The sequence below is a fragment of the Suncus etruscus genome, chromosome 9, assembly GCF_024139225.1.
Source record: "Suncus etruscus isolate mSunEtr1 chromosome 9, mSunEtr1.pri.cur, whole genome shotgun sequence".
In the NCBI taxonomy this organism is placed as follows: domain Eukaryota; kingdom Metazoa; phylum Chordata; class Mammalia; order Eulipotyphla; family Soricidae; genus Suncus; species Suncus etruscus.
The window spans coordinates 567,480-594,124 of NC_064856.1; the positions used below are offsets into that span (position 1 = coordinate 567,480).

The window sequence follows — 26,645 nt, forward strand, 5'->3', positions numbered from 1 at the left end:
CTAGAGATAAGGTGTCTGCCTTGCAAGCGCTAGCCAAGGAAGGACCGCAGTTCGATCCCTGGCATTCCATATGGTCCCCCCAAGCCAGCTATTTCTGAACGCTTAGCCAGGAGTAACCCCTGATCATCAAACGGGTATGGCCCGAAAAACGGGGGGGGGGGGGCGTGGTGGCGCTAGAGGTAAGGTGCCTGCGCTAGCCTAGGAGGAACCTAGGTTCGATTCCCCGGCGTCCCAAATGGTCCCCCAAGCCAGGCACGATTTCTGAGCTCATAGCCAGGAGTAACCCCTGAGCGTCACCGGGCGTGGCCCAAAAACCAAAAAAAAAAAAAAAAAAAAAGATGCTTTTTTCCTATGCCACTGTCAGTCTTTCCCATTGCCAGAGAAGTCTCTTGGAATTTTGTAAGTAAATATTATCTTGAAGTTGAATATGTGAGCTCATGTTTAGGAGGCCATGCCTCTATACTTTCTGACCTTGTGTGGATGGGCAGGTCACAGTCTGGTAACTGCTTGGCTCCTCAACACTGCCCTACTCACTGTGCATCTGCCTGAGCCATGATTCCCTTTGTCCTGGTTGTTATGGAGTCTCTCCTGAAGCCTTTCGTAAATCCCTGCTCACACTGGATCTGCACAGGCCACAAGTCCCTTTGTTCAGGCAAGTCAGGAGTCTACTACGAGACTTTTTTCCACCCCCTCCTCACCTTCCTTGGGCACGCCACAATACTTACCTGCTTGCTTTGATTCTAATGATGATAATAATGATATTTGTGATTTGCTTTTCAAGCATGTGTTTTCCCTTGCACACATAGTTTCTTGCTTATCTCTGTTTCTTTGCTTGCCTATTTCAACTCCCTAAACACATAATTTTCTCTTTATCTGCCCCCACATCTTTCTAAATAAGTTTCAGTGAAAAAACTACATTGTGATGCTATAGAGATAGTATAGTGTATAAATCACTTGCCATATATGTGGTCAACCTGGGTTGGATCCTTGCCATTCCAAGCCACCTTCAAGCACCACTAAAGAGTAATTCCTGAGTGCAGATCAGGAATAAATTGCATATTTGGTATATGGCCACCCCAAAATAATACTGATAGTGATGAGAATGACAAGATAATTAAACTTGACATTCTGTTTTCCAGTCATGAAGCTTCCAATTATTAAACTATTATTTTTATTCTATAAAGATTATTTATTCACTAAAAATTCCAGTTGCAATTATAAAAGTAATATTTTCTCTGTGCATGTTTTCCTGTCATTCCCTATTGTAGAACAGGTATACATTAGTGTCTATGTCAAATGAGTTTTGTAGTTCTGAATTCCATGCTGCTCAAAATAGAGATATTTTATTTTGCCTTGTATTTGAACCATACAATTGTTTTTTTATTTATTAAAAATTATTTAATTGATCCACCATGAGATACACAGTTATAAAGTTGTAACTTTGTTGAGTTTCAGTCATACCATGTCCAAAAACCATCAATTTTTCTGTCCTGAAAGTACTTGGTAAAATCCATGTATATTTGTTATAAATTGGACAAATTGTTGCTGGACAGCTGGTACAGGGAGTTTTCTTTTTATTCATATCAGAAGTTATTCACTGTTGCTTTTCTCCCTAGTAACTTGCTTCCTTGATTTATACTGTCATATTTTTCTAGAATAAATTTGTGTGTTCCTTATTAGAGAGGATATGTATGCAATAAAATTTTTGAGTGAAGAAAATACTGACTAAAGTGGTTGATTTTCCTTTTTTATTTTTACTCACATGAATGATTTTTTGCAACATAATTTCAAGTGTTTATCTCCCCAGTTTGTAGAGCTTGTTACCCCATATTCTTTCTGGGACATGTTCTAATTGGTAGTCAGTATTAGCTTATCTGTCTTATGAGTGGTATTGCTTCCTTAATTATTGTCACCTACTTTTATTCTTTCAGTAACTTGTTGAATCCCTGGGGGCTGAGGGTGAGGCTTGAGCCATACTCAATAATGCCCAGGGTTTATACTGGTTCTCTGTTTATAAATCACTCCTGCTATTGTTCTGGGGAACTTACGTGATGTTGGAGAGATCTAAATGGAGTGAGCTCCGAGCAAAGCAATTACCTCTCTATTACCTCTTTGTTATCTCTCTGGCCCTAAAACAACATATTTTTCTTATAAAATATACATTTACTTTAACTTTTTAGATGTTATATTTGGTTGTTTATGATTTACTTTATTGCAAAAATTATATCTACTTTTTATTTTAATTTTATTTTAGGCACTGTGGTTTATAAAACTGTTAACACAGGATTTCATGTATAAAACATTCCAGCACCTCTTCCTCTACCAATGTCCCAAGTTGCTTTTTTTATGAATCTTTCACAGTAATATTTAAGGTACATAGTAACAATTGATTAGGATCATTCCTACCACTAAGGTTGTCCTCCCTCCACCCCAGTTTCCAGCATGGGAACACAATATCTCTCTCCTCCCCCCACCCCCAGACTGCTAGTGTTGCTGCTCCCTTCTGTGTATAGCTTGTTGTAGATTGGGTACCGATTCTGTTGTTGATGACTTTTGGTTTATTGTTTGAGTCTGGTTATTTTTTATTTCCACTCAATGTTCATACTACTTTTATGAATCTTCCCATTTTTCCCCCTCAAGTTATGTGGTTCTGTTGGGAAATAAAGAAAAAAGAAACAAACAAACAAAACTCCCCAAACTGGGAGATTTTCGTCTGGAGGCTATAAATATCAATTTAAAAGGAAAAAAGAAGAGAAACAAACAAACAAACAAACAAACAAAAACCCAGCAAGTACCAAAAAAGGACCCAGCTACTAAAACCAGCCACCATCATATAATAACCACTAGAGCATAAAAAATATAAAAAGAAAAAAGAAGTAAAAAGAAGAAAAAAGAAAAGAAAAAATAGAAAAGAGAAGAAAAAGAAAAAAAATGAAGAAAGGAGGCCTGCCTAACAAAGAAAGACAGGCAAGATTTTGTGCCCTTTTTTGTTGTTGTTTTTTGCATAGGCACAGTAAGAATTTGGGAAATTAGAAAGGGAATTCTCCCTTTCTCTACCCTTGAAGTAGACTGCCTTGGGAACAACTACAGGCTCCATACACCCTCATTTTCACACCCCAAGGTCTTTTTATGGTTCCAGGAAACTTTCCGCTCGGTTGTGGATGATAACATCGGGCCTCTCTAACTCAAGATCTTGGCCTTTGTGTAGGTCATAGGATGAAGGCTAGGATAGAGTCTTTCTTTACAGTTCTAGAAGTTCTGTTCCATGACTGTTGTCGTAATCAGTCTTCTGTAATTAGTGGTCTTTTTTTGTTGTTGTTGTTGTTGTTCAGATCCTAGGATAAAGCCTAGGATGAAGTCTTTCATAATGATTCCAGAAGTTCTGCTCAGTCACAGTTGTCAAAGTCAGACCTCTGGAATTTGAGATCTTGGTTTTTGTACAAATCCTGGGCTGAGGTCTTGGCTAGGACCTTTCTTATTGGTCCCACGATAGGTTCTGCCCAGTCATGTTTGTCAAAGTCAATCTTCTGTAGTTAGCGATCTTGGTTTTTGCACAGAGCAAAAGATGACATGTCTTCTGATTTCTTCATACCGTTAGGTAATATGATAGGGCAACCCTCTCTTAGATCACGTTGTTGTCATTTTCTCTTTGTCAGGAAGTCATATCAAAACTGGCGCAAGTTGGTGCCAGAGCAGTATTAGGAATTCCCCAGTGGGGAGTTTGGTTCCTGGTGCTGTTACAGGTAACTGTCAATTCTATGCCTGGCATCTGGGGTTCTGGGTTGGAAAGTCACTTCCAATCACCTGGAGTCTTAAGTTGGGTCCACATGACACATATTCATGGTGGGAGATGACCCGTATTCTAAAATGTATGGATTCTTATCCTTATTAGATAAGAGCTTGTTTCTGTGCATAAGATTTCCCCCTTTCTTAGAGTGCCTATGCAAAAGGGAATGGTGCCATATTATATTGCTGGTGCATTTGGGGGTAAGAATGACAGGCTACACAATTTCTATGTCTTGGTTTGACCTGAGCTTTTATCCCAGGTAAGACTTTTTCTTCTGAGTTTTTGTACCAAGGAGAACCGAAACAGGTAAAGTTAAAGAAAAAATATAAATAGAAGAAATAAATAAATAAGTAAATACGTTTACATTTGGGAATAAACTCACTAAGAGGTATTATTATAGAAGTATTAAATATACAGAGGACATATAGGCATCCTCATTAAGTCTTTTGAGATATTCTTGTGGGGGGGTTGTTAATCCGGGACACTTTTTCATCCCACTGAATTTGAGAAATGATTTGCAGCCATAAGGGATCAGGTAGTGTCCTTTAGCTGTGGGTCCTTCTGGAGCTGAATCTGGTAGCATGCAACAGTCCATATTTGAGGGCGGGTGAGAAGAAGGGCCACACAGCATGAGTCAGCAGAAGTGTTGGTTGTAATTTCTTGCTGGGGCATGAGATGTGGGACTGAGAGGAGGGTGTCCTTTTGCTTTAGCAGCTGGGTGGTGGTTTATTGGGGCAGGAGGTCAGTCCCATTACCTAATGGGTTAAGAACTGAAGAGAAAGCAGCTTAAAGAAGGAGTTATAATGGATCAGAATTGGGGGATGAGAAGATAGAAAGGTTTCTGAAGGGGGGAGGAGGGATAATATATTAAAAGGAGCTATATACACTATAGGCATAGATTGTTTACAATTTAGGTTCGGCAATCAGAAAAGAATCCACAATCTGCAAACTCATGTCCACATATAGACAGACCCTAATACGACTTTTTGAAATTAATTCTTTTAAGTGTTTATTGCTGTTTTCTCTTCTATTAAGATATTTTATTCAAAGGCCAGAGAGATAATACAGTGGTAAGGCATTTCCCTGGAACACAGCCAACCAAGTTGGATCCCCAGAATTTTACATAGCCACTTGAACCCCTGCATTCAGAGCCAGGAGTAAGTCCTGAGCACAGTTGTATTTTATTGCTTTGATTTTTTTAATTTTTTCCCCTGGGCTATACCATCAGAGTTTACAACTAACACTATTAAAGGATTACTCCTGGGGGCAAGGCAAGTGTCCTATCTGCTATATTCTTTTCAGCTCCCTTTTTTTTTGTTGTTTTGGTTTTTTTTTAACAAGTCTTTCACAGTTATATTTAAGGCAAATAATGACAGTGAATGAGGGCAATTCCCACCACCAGTGTTGATCTCCCTCTTCCCCTGTTCCCAACATGCTTCCGCTGTCTCCACCCTTAGCCCCCTGGACTGCTAGTGTAACAAGTCCCTTTTGTGTATAGCTTGCTGTAGTTTGGGTCTCGTGAGTCTATTGTCATTGTCATTGACTTCGGGTTGGGTATTTAGGGTTGATATATTTTTTTTTTTTTTTTTTTGGTTTTTGGGCCACACCCAGCAGTGCTCAGGGGTTACTCCTGGCTGTCTGCTCAGAAATAGCTCCTGGCAGGCACGGGGGACCATATGGGACACCGGGATTCGAACCAACCACCTTTGGTCCTTGGATCGGCTGCTTACAAGGTAAACGCCGCTGTGCTATCTCTCCGGGCCCTAGGGTTGATATATTTTATTTCCACTCAATGTTCATGAGACTGCTTGACCCTGGTACCATTCACTTTTTTTTTTTTTTCTCAATTTCTGAGGCAGAGCAAGCTGCTTTGAGTTCTGTGGTTCTGGTTGAAAAAGGAAAAAAAAGTGGGGATTAGCCCCTGTGTAGAAGCTATAAATTTAAATTTAAAAGAAGAAAGAAAAAGACAAAAAGCAATACCACACCAAATAAAAAAATAAGAAGAAAAAATAGGGGGGAGGGCTGGTGTGGCAAGTTTTCTTTTGTTTGTTTTGTTGTTGTTTTGGATAGGCACAGTAATTGGGGAAATTAAGAGGAAACTCCTTTGGCCTAAGAGATACAGGGTTTTTCCATCCTTGAAGCACACTGTACTGGGATCAACTATAGGCTATGGCCAGACTCATTGTCAAACTCTGAGGATTTGTTTGTTTTTATGGTGCCAGGAAATGTTCTGCTCAGTTGTGATTGTCAAGGTCAGTTTTCTGTAATTAGAGATTTGGCTTTTGCACAAGTCCTAGGACAAAGTCTAGGATAGAATCTTTCTTTATGGTTTCAGAAGTTCTTCTGCTCAGTCACGGTTGTTGTAGTCAGTCTTTTGTAATTAGTGATCTTGGTTTTTTGCACACGTCATAGGATGGGGTGTCTAAGGTTTGCTTTGCATGTGCTAGCCTAGGTTGGACCGAGGTTTGATCCCCGGCGTCCCATACGGTCCCCCCAAGCCAGGAGCGATTTCTAAGCGCATAGCCAGGAGTAACCCCTGAGCGTCATAATGTGTGGCCCAAAAATTTTACCAAAAAAGAAAAAAAAAAGGGCTAACTCTAGCGAACAGTTTAGCAATTAAGGCAGACCTTACTGTTTGCAGCATGGCTCCAGCCCCTTCTTAAAGTAGACCTTATGGTGGAATTAAGTCGGCATTAATATCGCACTGGCATACACACACACACACACACACACACACACACACACACACACACACACACACACACACACACACACACACACAGTCAGCAGTCAGAGTTTCTACCACTACCTGTAGTTAAAACATAAAAACATAGAAATGGCTCTTTGACTAGTCAGAGCCCTGGTACTTTCTCTAGGTCCCACTGCCTTCCCTGCTCCTTTATTCCCAAGAGCCTCTTGATTCAAATACCAAATGAGTTGAAGTTGACTTGTGTCTTTTCCTTTTTGTTTCTTCTCTCGCCCACACACTAGAATTTATGTTTTTAATTTTCCTATAAAGAGTAAGGTATTGAAATCATGAATTTTCCTGATTTTTAGTCTTTAGTCCCTTTCTTTTTGCTCATGATCTTACTGAGTCCCAAGGGCCTTTTGTAATTCCCAGGTCTTGCAAGTAAAATTTCTGTTTTTTCCCTCAAGTTTTCTGATGGTTCTTGCTGAAGGACTTGTGAGTGTGAGAAAGGCCCCAAAGTTGGCTTGTGTCTTAGAGCTGACTTTACAGAAGAAATATCTCTGGTGAACTCACTGAAGTCAAGATGAGTAATGTATCACTACAACACCCCAGCTTTCCGAGTAAGCCTGTACACAGCATTGTATCACTATGCAATAATACTTTCCTCTTAATGTTTACTTTGCTTGAGAGTCATCAAATTGCAACTGGCTTCTTAGATTTTCACTTGTAATTCACTTGTTTTTAGTTCTTGCTTTTAATGCTCCCATGGCCTTACATTTTAGGTACAACTTATGCTTGAGTGTTTTAATTTGAATTAAAATGTTATGACATTTATACCTATTTCTATTGGTTTGGTCTTATACTTGAAATTTACTTGTGCATATTTAGCCAGAGTCCAAAACTGAATATTTTTAATTATTTAAAAAATTTAGATGCGGGCCCGGAGAGATAGCACAGCGGCGTTTGCCTTGCAAGCAGCTGACCCAGGACCAAAGGTGGTTGGTTCGAATCCCGGTGTCCCATATGGTCCCCCGTGCCTGCCAGGAGCTATTTCTGAGCAGACAGCCAGGAGTAACCCCTGAGCACAGCCGGGTGTGGCCCAAAAAAAAAATTTAGATGCTATGATTTATAGTACTATTTATGATATGGCTTTATGCATTTCAACTCCACACCATCTACCAAAATGTCTGCTTCCATTCATCATTGTTTCTGTTAAAACTGATTATTTTTAACACAATTCTGAGCCATTATAAGGATCATTGTGATATTGATAGTTGCATAGGGATAGGAGGGAAATAATCAGAGCATGTTTGTTTGTTTGTTTGTTTTTAATTATGACAACAAAGATGCAAAGAAAGAGGACAGGGTAAAGTTACAGTGGAAGCACAATCACCCATAAACAGAATTCTCGGTAGTCCCATCGATGATATCCCAGCCTTGAACTTTCAGCCAAAGAATATTAAGAAAAACAAAACTGAACCCATGTACAATACAATTACTTTGTCCCTCAAATCCCCAGTTGTAGTACATACTATTTCTTAGCAGCACACAATATAATCTAAAGACATTAGACTTATGTAACTCCTTAAACATTGAGGGCAAAGTACATTTATCTAGTTCCATGCACATGCTTACTAGTTTAAGTTAACCTCAAAAGTTTTAGTGGGTTGTTTTTCTTAAGGATTGGAGTCAAGGGAACATAGTAAAAAACGGTGTTAGAGTGGCATTTGTTTGCATAGGCCCACCAAAATATAAGGGACATGGAAAGAAAAATTATGGCCTAAATACAAGGAGACCCTACCCCTGAGGTTTCCTGGCACAGGTCCGACTCTAGGCTCCAGGCAAACTAGTTTGTCCAATCCAAGTCATCGTCTGTAGTGGCAATACACCTCCATTCCTCACATAGTCTCTGTTGTTGGTATCATGCTTCTATATTAAAAATCCTGGAGTCTGCATATCCCATATTGCAGTCAGGATAGTGCAGAGCATCCTCTCGTTTCACCTCACACTTAAGGGGCAATAGAGAGAACCATGTCCTGTAGAGCAGGTCATTGTTGTTGTCAAGTCTTCTCAGTGTAAACAGAAGTCTCTTTTTAGGAGGTCGATGTCAGACCCTTGGTAGTGTCTTTCCTGGTAGAGGATTGCTTCCACCTGTTGCTATAAAAGACCTTGGATGTTTCGTAGATAGCTTGCCTGGTTCCGGCGTGAATGGAGGATGCCCATTCTTCTGAGGCCTGTGCCAGGTCATTATATCAATGTTCAGGGTGTAAGGTACATTGTATTGAGATTTGTGTGTTCCTACCTCTATTAGATAAGAACTTACCTGTATGTATAGTATTTTCCCATTTTAATGTGTCTATGCAAACAAGGATCAATGCCATGTAGCGTTATCGTCGCATCTGGAGGCAATAGAAACAAGACCAGCAATTTCCATGACATAGTTCAATCATAGGCATTAAACTGAGGGACAGTTCCACCAACAATCCTTACTAAACAGCTTACAAAGAAAAGACAAGATGAAAAGTGGATAGAAACATCATGGTAGAAGAATATATAGAGAGAGTTATAGCTGTTAAAGAAAATAAACATAAAATATTCAGAAGATATATGTGTTCAATATGTGTTCAATTTATGTCTTTCTAAATAGTTCTGGGATTGTTAGATCCACTGTATGTCTTTGGTCTGAGATTAGAACTGTGTGTTACTGAAGTTAAAAAGGGTAAATCTGGGGTACTGATGGTTGGGAGGAGTATATGTTCGTGCGGGGGCACTAGCCCCCATGCGGTTTGCAACATGTAGACTGGTATGAAATTGCCAGTGACAGCCTGAGTATAGCTGAGCAGCTATCTGCCACCCCCCAAATCAAACTCTACCCCCTAAGCCAACCTCTGGAGCCGGCCTGGGAGTGGGGAAAACCCAGGGTGCCCCATCAGGTCTTCCCAGGAACCCACCTGGAGATCCGGAGGAAAGAGGGAGAGGGGGGTCGGGTGACCCAGGTCCGGGCCCCCCAACCCTAGGCCGGGCCAAGAGGCCTCTGGCACATATGGAGGTTTGCCAAAGGCCAGCCCATGCTGGCTGAAAATCCTGCTCCAGGAAGGGCAGCAGAGCATGTTTAAAAAAAAAAAAAAAAAGCCCTGAAGAGAAAAATTCCTGAAGACAAGGATATGCTGAAAATGGTCCTTTCAAACATCCAGATCTCTTCCAGACCTTTTATATTCCCATCTTTTATGTTTAAGTCCAGTGCAGAGTACTAAGTTATGCCCCCAGTAAAGAGAATATAAAAAGGTAGTTCCCAGTTTCCTGGACTTTATACTTTAGGATATTCTATACCATAACACCCATGCCTTTCTTCCCTTTCCTCAAATAAAGTTTGAACTTAATTTAGCCTTCTCTTCTCTGGTTCTCTGCTTTCAGTCTTTACTGCCTGAGAACCTGGGTGCTTTATAACAATATACCTACTCCCTGATTTATATACTGTTTTTCAGTGCTTAATTTCATTTAAATAAGCCCCACAGTGTGGGGAATTTTTGTTTGGATATTGCAGATTTTATGTTTTGCTTGCTCATGAGTCCTCAATTTTCAGATTCTTAGCCAACGTTACTTTTTTTCTTCCTGCAGTGAAAATTTTAAAATTCCTTTGAGCTTAAGCTCCTTCCTTTTTAGAAAATCTGTGAATGTCTTCATTTTGTTGAGTTTTGTTCCGTGTCTGCACTGTCAGAGCCTACAAAGTGCTGGTTCTCAACGTATGTAATAGTCCCTCCGTTAGCAGCAGGGGTGTCCCAGGTGAATTTCTTGGAAAGAGAAATGTTTGGCTCCTGCCCCACTGACTAAGAAACTCTACTGGTGGAGACCAACAAGCAGTCTCTCAACAAAACCAAGATGTTTAACTCATGCTGAACTTGATACCGTTCTATCAAACCTGAACAGGAATTTAATTTCATATCTTCAGCTTGTCTCAAGACCAAGATTGGACCATTTATACTCTTGTTTATTGCTGGCATTCAAACACAATGCAATTCTGTTGCTTTCAGTAATTTTCACTTATGGGTCAGCAACAATCTTTGTAGATTTTCCTTCGAGTTGCATTCTAATCTGAGGTGTTAATCTGTTGAAGGAATTCCTTAGAGCATCTAATCAGCTTAATATGACCTTTACAGAAGTTTTCATTTAAAAAATATATTTTTTTTTAATTTTTGTTTGTTTGTTTTTTGTTTGGAGGCCACACCCTACAGTGCTCAGGGGTTAATTCTGGCTCTGCGCTCATAGATAACTCCTGGCAGACTCGGAGGACCATATGGGCTGCTGGGAATCGAACCCAAGTGCATGTGTAAGGCAAATGCCCTACTGCTATCTCTCCAGCCCTTAAAAATGTACTTTAATTTTTAAAATTTTAAGTCCTAAATTAAAAACTCAAACCATGTTCATGTTATAACATTTAACTATAGATATTATATCTATAATCATAGTCATCTCATTTGATGTTTTTAATTCCCATCAGATTATGAGTTATTTTGTCTTTTGTTTAATACCAAAATTAAGTTTCATAAAGTTTTACCTTAATAATAATAAAATAAAATAAAATAAAAATTAAATTTTTTTAAAAATTTTCACTGCAGGAAGAAAAAAATAAAATAAAAAAATAATAAAGGCTTTATTTCTACCCTTTATGAATTTCTTTTATTTTTTTTGCGGGGAGGGCACATCGGTGATGCTCAGGGGTTACTCCTAGCTATGAACTCAGAAATCGCTCCTTGCTTGGGGGACCATATGGGACATCGGGGGATCGAACCGTGGTCCATCCTAGGCTAGCGCAGGCAAGGCAGACACCTTACCACTTGTGCCACAGCTCCAGCCCCCTTTATGAATATTTTTGAGGTTTTATTTCTTTGGCCTCCAAAACAGTGTTGAGGAGTTGTAAAGACTTCACAGGAAGATTATTTTTTATTTAAAGCATTGTGATCTACATAGTTATTCATAATTAAGTTGTAGACATATAATATTTCAGCACCAATCCCCACCAACCAGTGTCAACCTCTCTCCACCATTGTCCCTAGAGTCCATCCCATACCACCACCACACGAACCCCAGCCTGCCAACTTAACAGCCACCTTTTTCAATTTGGGTCTACAGGAAGACTTGACCACACAACTGGTGGTTCAACAAGAGGCCATGAGGATACAGTGCTTACTGAAGAGAAAGGAAGGTACCATGCTAGGATTTATCCAGGTCATCCTGATGGTTTGAGTGTGGGGGGCCTCCAGGGCTGCAGGCCTAAAATCATGTGGTAACCGTTCTAGAGACCATGTGGTCACTGGAATTGAACTGGAGTCAGTTCTATGCAAAGGATGCACCTTAGCACCATAACTCCTACTGTCTCTCAGCCTTTGCCCTATGACTACACAAACAACAAGATATCTAGCTTCAGAGGCGTGATGTCATCATCCACAACTAACTGGAAAGTTACCTGGCACCATAAAAAGAACTAGGAGTGTTGCAGTCTCCCGTAATTAGTGTGCTTGGTTTTTGCTCAGATCCTAGAACAGAGCCTAGGATAGAGATTTTCAGTATATTTCCAAAAGTTCTGTTCAGTTGCAGTTGTCAAAGTCAGACCTCTGGAATTCGAGATCTTGGTTTTTGTACAAATCCTAGGCCGAAGCCTCAGCTAGGATCTGTCTCTGATTCTCATTGGGTTCTACCAAGTCCATGATTATCAAGGTCAGTCTTCTGTAGTTAGCGATTTTGGTTTTTGCTTATAGCAAAGGCTGTCATATTTCCTGATTGCAGCAGACCTGTAGGTGATGAGATAGGACAATCCTCTCTTAGATCAAGTTGTTGCCATTTCCTCGTGTCAGGGTATCATATCAAAACTGTTGCAATATGATGCCAGAGCTTGCCCATAACTTTTTGACCACAAGGGTAGGTAGTCTCCAATCTGTAGCATGTTATGGATGTTATTTGTATTGATGGCAATGAAATGATGGTATGATGTTGTGGCAATATTAGTTATGGTAATGATGGTAATTTCTTATGAGTGACAGTGTGGTGATAGTGGTAATATGGTAAGGGTGATGATCTAGACTCTCTCATTATCTGTGACGACCCAAAAAATAAATATTTCAGAATATGTGGATAAAATTGTAGTGCAGGGTTGGAGAGATAGGTAGATTGCTTGCCTTGTAAGGCTGACTCAGGTTCAGTTCCCAGAACCTTTATGATCCCTTAGCCCCAGCAAGAGTGATTTATAGCCAGGATCCATGATTTGTGAGTGACAAAATCAAGAGTAAGCTCTGAGCATAATCAAGTGCTATCTCCCACACAAAAAAATAACAAAAATTAGAAAACAGGAAAAGAAGTTTTAGAACCAGCCATAGGTTTATTATATAACGTAGATATGGGTAGAATATAAGACCATTTTTGAGCTCTGGTATTTGAATTTCTTGTAGTTTTCTTATGTACTCATAGAATGTTTTCAAAGAATACACTTATTTTTTTAACCACTTAAACTAATTTTCAGCTGTGATCTATACAAACATAGGTGATGATCTGCATTTTTCTCTTGACTTTTCTTCTTTTTTTAATGCCACATCCAGCTGTGTTCAGGGATATTTCCTGGCTCTGCACTTAAAGATCACTTTCAGCAGGGATCTGAGGGCCAGATGGTGAGTCCTAGATTAAACTCAGGTCAGCCACATTCAAGGCTAGTTCCCCTACCGGCACTATCTTTCCAGCCCCTGGACAGTTAGACTCTCATTTGAAAACTCCTGGTGATTTAATAAGAGATGTGATCATAGCCACGGTGATGAATAGTGACCATAGTTTGGGAAGGAGATTGCAGTTAGTATGATGGTGTTATAGGTAGTAGTGATGATGAAGATTATCGGTAATGGTGGTAGAGGTGGTGAAAAAGGTGGTTAATAATGGAGGCAGTGGAGATGTAATGGTAATGTGATGGTAATGACTATGAGGAGGTAATAGTGATAAAGTGATGGATTTGCCAGAGGTGAATGGTGAAAGATGAATATTGCAGGTCCTACCATCATATCTTCCTCGAAGCTATGATCATGAACAAAGCTAAAGGGAATTGGTACAATGTTCATAGGAAGCAACAACTCCTCTTGGAGATTATCTTATGTTGAGTATCACAGCATTTCTTCTGCACTTCTTTTACCGTTAATAAATCATATTTAGAATTCCTGCATTCTTTCCCAGAGGTGCTATGACAAAGTCTTACTTACTGGAAGAGGTTTAGATTATTTTTATGAGTATAAAGTCCCAGGCTACCAAGAGTAATAAATTCGATGATGCAGCATTTTGAGATTGTAATGTGCCATATAAATGCTAAATAACAATAACTGATCTGATTTTGAGTGCTTCATTAACTATCCCTATTGCCAAACCCAGACTTTTCTGTATGTTTATGCTAAAGGCATATTTTAACTCTTTTAATGAGTTGCAAGCAGCTCATTTTCCTCAACACTTGAATATTGATATATGTACATATATTATTTTCTTATTAGAATGGAGATATTGTTTACACAAAGAGCTCCTCAGAGTGTTGAGTTTAGGGAAAACCCATATTCAAAGCTGCTAGTTGGTTTAGCTTCCATTGCTACTATTCTGTTTCTACTCAGAGAAACTACTCTAGAGGTTTTTTTCATATGATAAATGTGACTTTTTCTGCTCAAAATCTTTGCTATGTATAGTCTTTAATTAGACACAAAGTTTGGATAATAGGAGCTACTTGGAACATTCCTTTACCTAACACATAAATGAATCCTAAATCCAGTAATATAAATGTTAGGTCTTCCCATGAAAGGTATATGAGTTCTTCTTGGGTGTGGGAATGAATGGGTAGGGAGAAAATGGGATAATAGAGACACAGATTTTTTAAATTGTTCCTAGGCTTGGAAAAAGAGAGAAATGCAAGAATTTTTGATACTTTTATTTGTTGTTACATATTTATTTATGCCTTTCTTTAAAAAGAAGTGTGCTTACAAGACTATTTCCCAAATTTTTTCATTTAATTTTATTTCTAGTTATTTTCTCAGAGGAAAAGCACCCTTTAAACATTAGTCAAGTTTGGAAAAAAAAAATGCTAGCTATAAAATACATTCCCAGTTTCTACAGGGAAATGTTTGTATTTAATTCTGCCATATTCATAATATATCCTTCTGGTGGACCATGCCTGAGTATTGAACAAATGTGTATGCTTTAGGAATTAGCATCAACAGAACATAAAATTATTCAAATCCGGTTATTAACAAAATAAACCCCTAATATTCTAATATCAAACTCAAATTTTACAAAGCATACGTTATGTTGCAGTATCTAAATTTTGTCTTTTACAGGAGGAATAGGCTTAGCCTGTGGTTTTACTTCTGTTGTTGAAGTAAAAGAGCTGTATGCCAGGAGCTTTCATTTGCATCTTACTGCAGTACAGTGTTTGTCTCTGGTCACCTGTGAAATGTCCTACGCTCTCTTCAGATAGAATGTGCAGAGCGTTTGTTTTTATTTACAATCTTTTTTATTCTCATTATATATTTGCCAAAGAAGGATGTACTATTTTGCCAAACATTGAACAAGCAAGATGATAATACTAATTCGTCTAGTTTTATCTAGCAATTCAAAGATAACACCCATCACGCCCTCCATCATCAGCACCATACTCACCAGAGGCTTTTATTCAGCCATAAAAAGGAATGCATTCAGACATAGACTGCAACACATTTTGTTAAGTGAAATAAATCAGTTACAAAAAAATCTGCTCTGTGTGTTCAATGGCACAAACTCCCCAGAACAATCCAATCCTTAGTAGCAGAAAGCAAATTAGTGGCTGGATGGGCTGGGAAGGGAGAATGACTTCTTAAATGGTTTGAGACTGAAATATTTTGGAATTACATAAAGAGGATTTCATGACCCTGGGAATAGATTCAAATTATATACTTGAAAATTTAGGTGGCTTTTTCTGGAGTGTGAATTTTTTCTCAGTAATGCTGATATTTATTGCTAAATTGAATGCAATTACTTATTGAAACAAAAGAGAATTGGGGTCATCCTGAAATACCATATACCTTTGATATGTATGAGTTGAAGATGCAGATGTCAGCTTCATCTGAGAGACAAACTGGGAAATACCAGGCATGTGTGGGCTCAAGTCTTACCTGCCTCTCTTCCTTACTGGATACTGGTTTTTGTTTTCCCTTTTATAATTGTGGTCTAATACCCAGGAGAATTTGAAAGTTACCATCATGAATATGGTTACTGGAATAGGCATTTATTTTTCTGGATGATGGGTTGGGGTGGATAGATCCCTGTTTTAAAAGAGACACTTAAATTATCCTATCTTCTGGAGCTGATACATGGAACCAGATTTCCAATTTATCAATTGGTAATGAGAAAGTATTCTCTTAGGACTGAGGACACATAGTTATGTGACCACACACCCTCATTTGTTTAATTAGTCAGCTTATTGATTTGCAGAGTGAATGGACTAAGTCCAGCAGGCTTATTTTTGGTTGTTGCAAAATATGCTAATCCACACCAGGTTCCCTTTGAAATGAATTATCTAGGAGGTCTTTTCTAAGTAGCTCATTTTGGATATTTAAAGGCAATTTATGTTGTTTTTCTCTTCCTGGATAGCTCCTCTACTCAGAGGTGGTTAATAGCTGTTTTTCCATGTATTATGCATGAATAGTTTCATTTCATTGACATGAGAGGTATTGGGGGTCTAGACCAGTGGTGGGCAACCTTTCTTTTCAACTCTCTTTTCAAATCTCGCCAAAACCAGGATTGAAATTTATTTTGAGAGCCACACAGGGCATGCACCGACAGAGTCTAGGAGCAGAGTCCTGACTCCTGGAGCTGCTGCCCAGCACACAAAAGAGCCGCATTAAAAAGTGTAAAGAGCCGCATGTGGCTTGACGACCACTGGTCTAGATCATTTCCTGTTTCCTTCATCTAGCCTCCCAGTTAAACAAACTGAAGTTCTCACTTGAAGACCCCAGGTAAGATATGTCACAGTTGACTTACGCTTGGAAGACTGCGCAGGTGTGCCCACTTCCAGTTGCTGGGCAGTGCAGTGAGAGCCAGGCTTCTGGCCAAGAGCTATCCTTGGGCTTTTTGGAGACAGCGTCAGCCCCTCTAACACCCATGTGTTCCCAACCTGCTATCCTGGCAAAACACTCTTCCTCTAGGTGGGAAACTTGGATGCAGTACAGGTCTGTTACTTGTTTTCATTAAACTTTTACCCTTTTGAGGCCGGAGTTATAGCCCAGCGGGTAGGGCATTTGCCTTGCAATTGGCCACCCTGGGTTCAATCCCTGGCATCCCATATGGTCCCCTGAGCCTGCCAGGAGTCATGTCTGAGCATAGAGCCAGGAGTCTGAGCACCACAGAGTATAGGCCAAAAACAAAAAACCTTTACCCTTTTCGTTAAATCATGTGAAGCTCATAGTTTTTTTTTTTTGCATATATTTTTCTGCATAGTCGCAGACACCCATGTCCCTCCCTCAGGATAAACTCTATCGTCTGGTGTGGCAGCACACAGGAACATCATATTGCTGCTCCAATTATTGCCATGTGGTCTATTAATCAAAGGAGGAAATATGCAGAGCCCAAAACAATATGATTTTTGGTTCATCACATTCTCAAGGTTCCTAGAGGGTACCAAGCCTCATTTCACTCCTGAAAGTCAAGAGCATTAGAAGAAGTAGACTGTGTTCTAAAGCCAGAATTCTGTGTTAATTGTGCTTTTCATATAATCAGTCTTCTTAACCTGCCTAGACACTTACACATTCAACCCAAGAATTACCTCCACTATGCTATAGCTTGTCAAAATAAAGAAACTGTTCTTTGGTATTCAAGACCATCGAAATAAGGCCTGTGTTACCTCCTTTAGATTTTCCTCCTTGTTTCCTTTCTATTGGAACTCATCCAAACAAGCCCTACCTCTTTGCCTTTGTTTCATGGCATAGGCCATAGTTAATTCAGCATTCACCATATCTTTCTCCCCATTCCTTCATACCTACATGTTTTTAAAATAAATTCTAGACTTTGTGTAATTTTTGTATTTATAAGTGTTTCTGGTATGAACCTTTCAACATATGATTCAAGAACTAGTACTTTAGTATGAATCTCTTTTTTTTATAGAATAGCATTTTATTTTTCTAATATGAGCTCTTAAGTTATATTTCTAGGAATATTTTTCAAGGCTATAGAAAAGAATAAAAGCATTATTATAATCTTTTAAAAACTTATTAGTAAAGAATAATTTACTTTACTAATGAAGTAAGACTTTACATAGATTTTACATCTTACTTTATTGCTCTTGTTTTATTCTTCCTGAGGAGGTTTTATTCATTAATTCATTTGTTCATTCACTTAGATCAGTCTTTCAGTCAACTAATATTTATTGAGCACTCACTATTTTCCAGAATGAATCTCTTTTTTAAATATTTTTCATATACCTTCGAGAATTACAAAAGGTCCTATGTCAACCATAAAGCTAGTGCTCCTATTTCTCCAGTGTCCTTATTTATGAATGTATGAATATATTTACACATATCTAAATATGTATGAATATTCACCTGTGTGTGAAAATACATGTGTTTATTTGCATACACATATGTAAGATCTCAGGTTATTTGTATCAGATCCAAGTAACATTTACATATACAATTATTTGATATGTTTCGAGTTTCTAGTTTCCATCCCTGATGGTCCTTAAATTTACTGGGCTATTTTTTTCTAGTGGTGGTATAGACTGCATTCTATGAAATGTGTATTTCACATTCTACATCTTACTAGTTTCATGAACCCATGATTTAATTTGATATATTATTTTGTCATCTAAATTTCCTATAACTGATAGGCACCAGGATTTGATTACAGAAAGGTTTGTTTTGTTGTTTTGCTTGGCAAGCAGATTTCGTGGTGATAGCATGACTTTCTGTTAGAAAGCTTTTTAGTTTCTGCTTTCTGTTTTTATTCTGCTAGTAGTCATTGACAACAACCTGCCCTATCACTATAGTCCTTGCATTTGCCGTTTATATTAATTTACATTACACACAAAAATAATGTTATCTAGATACTTGTTTCTAACTCATTAATGCTTGCTTGTTTGCTTACCTCTAACCTGTAAACTTATAGGCACAGTTTGATTATATATAAAATTCCTTGACTCTGTATCATTTTCTTGCATTTCTTTGGTATCCTATTGCACTTGGTGTCTGTTATAAAACATTTCTGTTAATGATTAGTTATGTCTGATGACCATCTGAATTCCTTAGGCTTTTTCATGATGTATGTTTTCTACTTAACCATGCATCACTCTTCTTGTTTATTTTTCCTTAAGTTTTATTAGATTTACTCTATACAATGATTGATTAGTTTTATTGCACCTTTCCAACAATTGCAGGAAATTTTTCTTAAAACATAGCTTTTGTGTTTACTCATTCATTATTTATTTTCTTCTCCAACATTTCCTTTAAATATATGCTGGGCTTCCTTTAACTTTGTTCTAAATTTATCACTTTTTTTTTAAATAATTTAAGCTTTGTAAAGCATTCAACCAACTTCACATCTTTGGTATTGGAGATTAATCACTTTGGACCAGATCTTTAAGGTAGGCAACATCTTATCTTCTGCTATTGCCTTCTCTGTTTTGTCCTTTCTTTTTTCTTAAAAAAAAAAAAAACAATGCTTTATTGAAACAATTGTCATCTACGAGAGTCCTTCATAGTTGAATTTCAGATATATCATGAGTCAGGCCCTCCCCACCACCAGTCTCAACTTCTGTCCCTCCACCAATGAATCCAGAGTGCATCCTATCCTACTACCCTTTGGCCCCTGGCCTGCCAATATAACAGGCCCATTTAAATTTAAATTGTAAAAGTTTAGAATTCTTGATTTTATTATCATTGACTTTTGCTTGGAAATAATTCTTCTCAGCTTAATTCAAACAGTCCTTAGAACCATTTCACAAATAAGAGATTTGTCTGCTTTAGTATTTCATATCATTAAAATTCCTCATGTTTTATAATTTAAGGGTGGGTTGTTTTTATTTTTGTTGTTTTGTTTTCCTGTTTTTCATATTCTCTCTATTTTCTTCGAGGTATGAATCACTCGTTTTATTCATTCATGCCCTTTCTGGTTTGGCCATGACTTCTGAAATAACTTTCTCTTTATAATTATTTCCTGAGTTCTATTTTAATTTCTACTGGCAAATCACATTGTTTCTAAGTTTTGCAATTCTAACTTATGTTGTTCTCTTATAATTTCTATATTCTTGATTACTTTTAACTCATTTTAAAATATTCTCTTTTTTTTTTTTTCATGACCAATCTAAGGTTTATTTAAGCCACTCCCAGCTGGAAGCAGAGGAATGGAAGGTGGGAAATTGGGCATCGGTGAATTGGGGTCCCACACGTGTTTCTGGTCCGTGTGGAGATTGGTCCAAGCAAGTGCTGCAGTGCCCAGGCCTGGGCGCTGGGTCTCACGTATTAGTCATCTTGGTAGCTGGTTGGCAGGGGGTTCAGGTGCGAATTATGGAACAGGATGTGAGTACCATCGCCCCAGGGCAAGGAGATGGGGGAAGGCGACAAACTCGGGCCTCTCATGCTCTTCGTGCTGCTACTTCAGAAAGGCCTTCAGCATGCTCACCGCCACGAAGAGGGTGCGGGCCTGTGCACTTGCGAGTTGAGCCCCTCTCGCCCTGGGCATGCTTGACAGGGCTCGCCGGAGCTGGGGAGCAACCCTGCTCTGCAGCCTGGAAAGCGAGGACGCAACTGCTGCAGTTGTCTCTGACCTGGACCCATTTTAAAATAGTTTAGTTGTATGCTGTCTACTTCTCTGGGATGCTCGTTGTTTAAGCAGTTTTTGCAGACCTGTATTTTGTTATTTATTCCACTTTTATATTAGGAACTAATATTTGTATTCTTGTTAGCACCTATCATATTGCCTAAAAAGAATAAGCAGTTCTAGATGCATATTTTATTGAGCTGAAACTTAGCCTATTATGATCAATGTGACAAAAATGTATTTAAACTTGAAGGGAGGGAAATCTGATTGAATATATTATCTCCAAAATTCTTGTTTATTTGTTTATTTGGGGGGTTGGGCCACACTCAGCAATGCTCAGGGATTATTCTTGGCTCTGCACTTAGGAATTACCCCCAGTGGTGGCCTGGTGACCCTGTGGAATTCTGGGGATTAAAACTGGGATTGCTGCATTCAACGCAAGCACCCTACCCAATGTACTATCTCTCTAGTCCTTCTCTCCGAAATTCTTAAACTTAATAATCGTCTTTTTTAAGATTTACAATCCTAGAAAGGAGAACTATTCAGAAAGAAAATGGAAATTGTTTCTAATTGCATCCCCAATATATAGATGGTATTTACTTAGCTTGTTTATCATTCAAATCTTCCTGTGACCATGCAGAGGCCATCTGGACAGGTGTGGGTTTGTGCTAATTCAAATAGGGGCATTCTATTGTTTTAGAATGCACAAGTGCTTCCTCAGCGAGGAAAATTGTTTTGTATATTAACTGTGTGTATTCCTGTCATTTGTTTTCAAAATATATTGGGGAGATGGTTATTTTAAACTCTTCTTTGCTTGGGGGTGTGTGTGTCTGTTAAATGAATAAACATGAACCTGAGATAAGTTCATCTCCATTCCATACTTACAGCTTTATTTTTCCTGCGGACCCATCCTATATTAATGGAATTGGGTTATACCAGGAATTTCAGGAATTCTGCTGGCAGCTGGAGGATTTTCTAGAACTGCAGTAGTTCCAGTTGTGTAGAATTTCCTTCATTTGGAAGCAGAGACTTTGTAGAGATGTGGGTAATTGATTTCTAGATTACTCTGGCTATCTGCCATGATAAAGCAGTTTTTTAATTTGCAGAATATGTAGGAGTCGAATTATTAGTTGACTCTCCCAGTTACTGTGTATCACATGATAGTTCTTGTGTGGAAAAGACGCCTGAGTGAAGGATTAACACTTTTTCTTTTGATTTGGAGGGCTGGGAGTGCTGGTGGCCCTGAATCTGAGCTCAGGGTTCATACGTGATGGTGCTTGGGTGACCATATGTGGTGATGGGGGTGGGGGGAGAGGGTGTGCACGGCTGGTGCCCTATGCACTATACTATCTTTCAAACCCCAAAGATTAACCCTTTTTCAAGTATGCTTTTCTTATCTCCATTTCCTTTCTCCCCAGGAGAAATGGGTCCGAGCATCAAGTGTGACCCTTAGGTCCAACCCACCCACCTAACACCTGCAGGAAGGAGAGCACTATGGAGGGCATCATTGAACAGAAGGCCATGCTTGCACACAGTAAAATCAGCGATGCTGGCAAGAGGAATGGCTTAATTAACACCAGAACCTTAATGGCTGAAAACAGAGATGGCCTGGTGTCTGTGTACCCAGCCCTCCAGTACCAGAGCCGGAGGGCGGTGGCCAGTGCAGCTCCAGCCTCTCTGGACAGCAGCAGGAATGAGCCAGTTCAACAGCTGCTGGACCCCAACACCCTGCAACAGTCAGTGGAGTCCCACTTTCGCCCCAACATCATCCTCTACTCAGATGGTGTACTGCGCTCCTGGGGGGATGGAGTAGCCGCTGACTGCTGTGAGACCACCTTTATTGAGGAACGGTCACCCACCAAAGAGAGCCTGGAGTACCCCGATGGGAAGTTCATCGACCTTTCCTCAGACGATATCAAGATTCACACACTCTCCTATGATGTGGAGGAGGACGAGGAATTCCAGGAGCTGGAGGTCAGATCATGTAGTTATCACAGGCCGGCAGGGATGGGTGGTGGGCAGAAATGGATTTGTGCCTGGCAGAAATTAGGCCATTGATTCCCGTGTACAAATGCAGACAGACTGAAGGCCTTCATGGAGTCTTTGACTTAAACTGATTATCTGTAGAAGATGGAAGGAACTGATAAAATCTAAATGGCCAAGGCCCAGTGGGGCCTTTGACCAGTATTCCAGCTAGAGATGATCCAATGTAATGAGATAGAGTTACGAATGGATTTAATGGTTGCCAGCAGGTCTTTTGAGACTGTCTGACAACTTTGAGGAGATACAACCACCACTTTGGTTATCTGCAAGAATGGGTGTAGTCTGAGAAGTTTGAATGCACCTCAGGCCATAGGAGACTGGAAAATCAGAAGTTGCAGTTTAGAATTTATTTTTAAAGCGCCATGATTTACAAAGTTGTTCAGATTAATGTCCAGATATATAATGCCCCAATACCAGTCCCACCACCAATGTCAACTTTCCTCACTGATAACCCCAGTTTCTCACCCCTTCCCTCCTTCTTCTGTGACAGGCTTGTTTTAAATGCCTGTTGTTGTGCAAGTTTTTAATGCATATGTAATTTGGGCCTCATGTTTACAGTGCTGATGGTTCTGTGGTTTAGATGTGTCTGAGGCAACTGACCTTTTGCCTTTTTTTATCTCCCAGCCTCCTCTTCTATTGTTTTTGTTTATTTGGGGCCACCCCCAGCAGTACTCACAGCATACTCAGGGTTCTGTTCTCAGGGTGTAGAACATCTGAAGAAGAATAGGAAGATCATCAGAAAGATGGAAAGAGAACCCCAACCTAATAGAATGTTGTGAACAGATTAAACATAATTCATTAGAATTGCTAAGACCTACAGAACATGAGGAGATGGGGGAGATATGCCAAAAGAGGAATGGGATCCCCATCACTAAAAATCTAAAAGGTCCACAATATTTTGGTCACCTTATGGGCCTCATTGTACCCTCCTTATTTATATCCACAAACTGTCCTCGAAAACTTTCACTGGGGGACTGGAGCAATAGCACAGTGGATAGGGTGTTTGCCTTGCACACGACCCATCTAGATTTGATCCTCAGCATCCCATATGGTCCCCAAACCTGACAGGAGTAATTTCTGAGTGCAGATCCAGGAGTTACCCCCTGAGCACTGCTGTTGTGTCCCCCACAAAAAAAAAAAAACTTGCACTGGGCCAGAAAAATAGTACAGAAGGAAAGGCACTTGCTTTGCATGAGGCCAAGCCTGATTAGATCCCCAGCACTATATCGGATCCCCCAAGCACTCTTAGGAGTGATCCCTAAATATAGAATCTGATGTAAACCCAGAGCACCACCCAGAGCTATAAATCAATCCAATAAATACCTACAGAAACTAGGGTTAGTGAAGGGAAACAGGAGATTAGCATATGTGTTGAGAGTCTTAATTATCTTCTGTAACTTCACAATGAACTAAACTCAGAAAATTTTATTCTTTCCTCAAGATTTAACAAGGTCATAAGATTGAACTTGCAAAAGAAACTTAAAAAATTAAAAACCCAATATCAAATGCAAAGGTCTTGTTCATAGTACATCTAAATCTACTTTTTTTTTGGGGGGGGGGGCCAGATGTACTATACCCATTTTTATTGCAACTTTTTTTTTACACTGTTGGTGTAGTTTTAGAATTCTAGAAAAATCTGAAAGCCACACAGAAACAGTCTCTTACATTAAATTCCAGGATGCAGGGTTTTTACGGGGACGAAACTTTCAACTTGGTGGTTCCAGGCCTTTGAAGAGATGTCCAGTCACTGGGAGCATGAACTATGTTCCTCTGTCTTATAGCAATGGTGGTGGTCTCTCCAAAAGATTCTTTAACTGCATGTCACCTGTACTAGTGGTACCTATTGTATGTTAATATTTTATAGTAACTAGTAGTTAGATGGGGCATGCTGGAATGAATACCCCGGCCAATAGGAGGCCAACCCAGTGACATCAATGGAATAAAAAGTAGGTTAAATATTGGGCTGCTTCATAGGCATTTGGTCAGATTATAACTGACCTGGACTAGAAATGTTCCTTCTCCCAATTCTGATGAGAAAAAATTAAGACACAGGCGTGGTGCCTTTATGCAATTAAAACTGTTAGTACATTCATGTAGAATTTATGGCATCACTAAAAAGAGTTAGTTTGGTGATTTAGAACTTTATAAAAGTTACTTTCTGTGCAGTGTTCCTGACTTGTGTGTACACTTTTTTTCATTGAAAAACAAGAAAGCTAATGACTATTTAGAAGAGTCACAATATATATTGATTGTTCTAATATTTATTTGTTTTTCTTTTTTTAATGTCTAATTTTTCTTGTTTTCTTGTTTTATTAACACTTGTTTTTTATTGTTTTATTAAAACAAGTGTTATAAAGTTATGAAATTTGAAAATGTTACCAAGTGTATTTTTATATCACAGTGGAATTAAACTAAAAATCAACCATAAACAGAAAACTGGGAAATAGTTAACATGGGAAATAGTCAAACATTTAGAGATTAAACAACTTGTAGTTTCATGATGATTGGATCAATGAAAAATCAAAGAAAAAAAATTGGAATCCTCAAGACAAAAATGAAGACAAACTGTCAGAATATATGCACTACAATGTCAGCAGTATGAAGGGGGGAAAATCAGAGCAATACTGGCTATATCAGCAAAGTAGAGAAAGATCAAATAAACAATTTCACCTCACATTTTAAGGAACTATAAAAACAAAACAAGTAAAATGTAAAACTAGTAGAATGAAAAAGTAAAAATCAGACCAAAGGGATTAAGATTCTGGCCTGGCAACTGATCTTAGTTTGAGTTCCACCTGAACACTGCCACAAGTGATCCCTTAACACAGAGTTAGACCTGATTACAGTGGGTATGGCTCATCTCAAATTAGAGCATAAACAAACAAAATATAAATTTAGACACACAAGCCCTGGGGGAGAAACTGGCTGAGAGCTGCCTACAAGCCAATAACCATAGGGGGTCCCCTTAACCTCCACTTAAGAACTACTAGTACTGGCTTGACTCTCCAGCACTAGTTCAGTGGCCAGATCCAGATTTTCAAGCTGCAGATCTTATTTTCAACTGAGGAAAGAAATTAAAATCCTTATTTACTGATCATTTGTTATCTGTTCAAATCATCTCTGCTTGTAGGTTTTCTTTTTTTTAATATAATTTTTATTTTGATCATAGTGGCTTACATATTGTTGACAATAATATTTTAGGTACATATATACATAAAATCAGGGAGGATTCCCATCACCAATTTGTCCTCCCTACACCTCTGTTTTCGTCCTACCTCCCATATCCTCTTCCCTCACCCCGGGGCTGCTAGACTGTTCAGGATCATTTACTCTCCCGGTGGTGCTTTCGTGGTGTTTGGAAGACTTCTGCTCCATCCTGGGTGATAAAATCAGACCTCTGTATCTAGAGATCTCAGTATCTGCACAGATCCAGGAGTGGGACTTATGATGAAGTCTTTCTTTGTGGTTCTAGAAGTTCTGTTCCCTCAGTGTCACTTTAATCCATCTTCTGTGGTTGGTGGTCTTGGTCTTTGCACTGAACCTAGGATGGCATCTAGGATAGCATCTTTCTTCGTGTTTCCAGAAGCCCCATTCTGTTGCAATTGTCTCTGCCAGACCTTTGGAACTGGGGATCATGGTTATTGTGCAGTTCGTAGTTCAAACCCTAGACTAGGACTTTTTTATTGGTCCCAAAATATATACAGTCTGGTCATGGTTCTAGCAGCCAGTCATCTGTAAATCGCAATCTTGGCTTTTGGACCTCCCAAAGGGTGACAAGTCTTCTGATTTTGTCTTATCATTAGCTGGTCAGTAGGATAACCTGCTCTTAGGTCAAGTTGTTCCCATTTTCCTCGTTGTCAGGATATCATATTAGAGCTGGCACTTGTTGGTGACCCAGCAGTATTAAGGCTGTCCCGGATGGGATTTGTTTCCTGCAGCTGTTGTGAAGAACTGTGCCATTTCTGTGTCTGGGATCCAGGGTTCAAGGCTGGACGGATGGTGTCTAATCACCTGAGGTCTAAGTTGAGTCCACGTGACATATTTTCAAGGTAGGAGATATCCCTGTATTGTAAACAACTATGAGTTCCTATCCCTAGTAGATAAGAGCTTTTTTTTTATATGTGTGCCTTTTTTTAGTATGCCTTTGCAGGGAGAAATGGTGCTACATTATATTGTCGGTGTATTTGGGGGTGGACAGAGAGGAAAACAGAAACAGGTCATACACCCAAAAAAGATAAAAATAGGAATAGAAATGTATGTGCTCACATATGTATATGTAGAACAGACATTTTTTAAAAAAATGAATTAACAAAGTACTTAAAGGACCAA

The 26,645-nt window shown here is 39.1% G+C and overlaps 1 protein-coding gene across 2 annotated transcripts in view; it reads left to right on the plus strand.

Annotated features, from left to right (window-relative positions):
- The window catches only part of SYNDIG1 (synapse differentiation inducing 1), a 168,496-nt gene that overhangs the window by 62,173 nt on the left and 79,678 nt on the right, over positions 1 to 26,645 (plus strand). For both annotated transcript variants that reach the window (XM_049780228.1, XM_049780227.1), the window contains exon 2: positions 21,692 to 22,247. In XM_049780228.1, coding sequence (XP_049636185.1) covers positions 21,768 to 22,247 — 480 coding nt within the window. In that variant the 5' untranslated portion in view covers positions 21,692 to 21,767. The remainder of the gene's footprint in view (positions 1 to 21,691; positions 22,248 to 26,645) is intronic.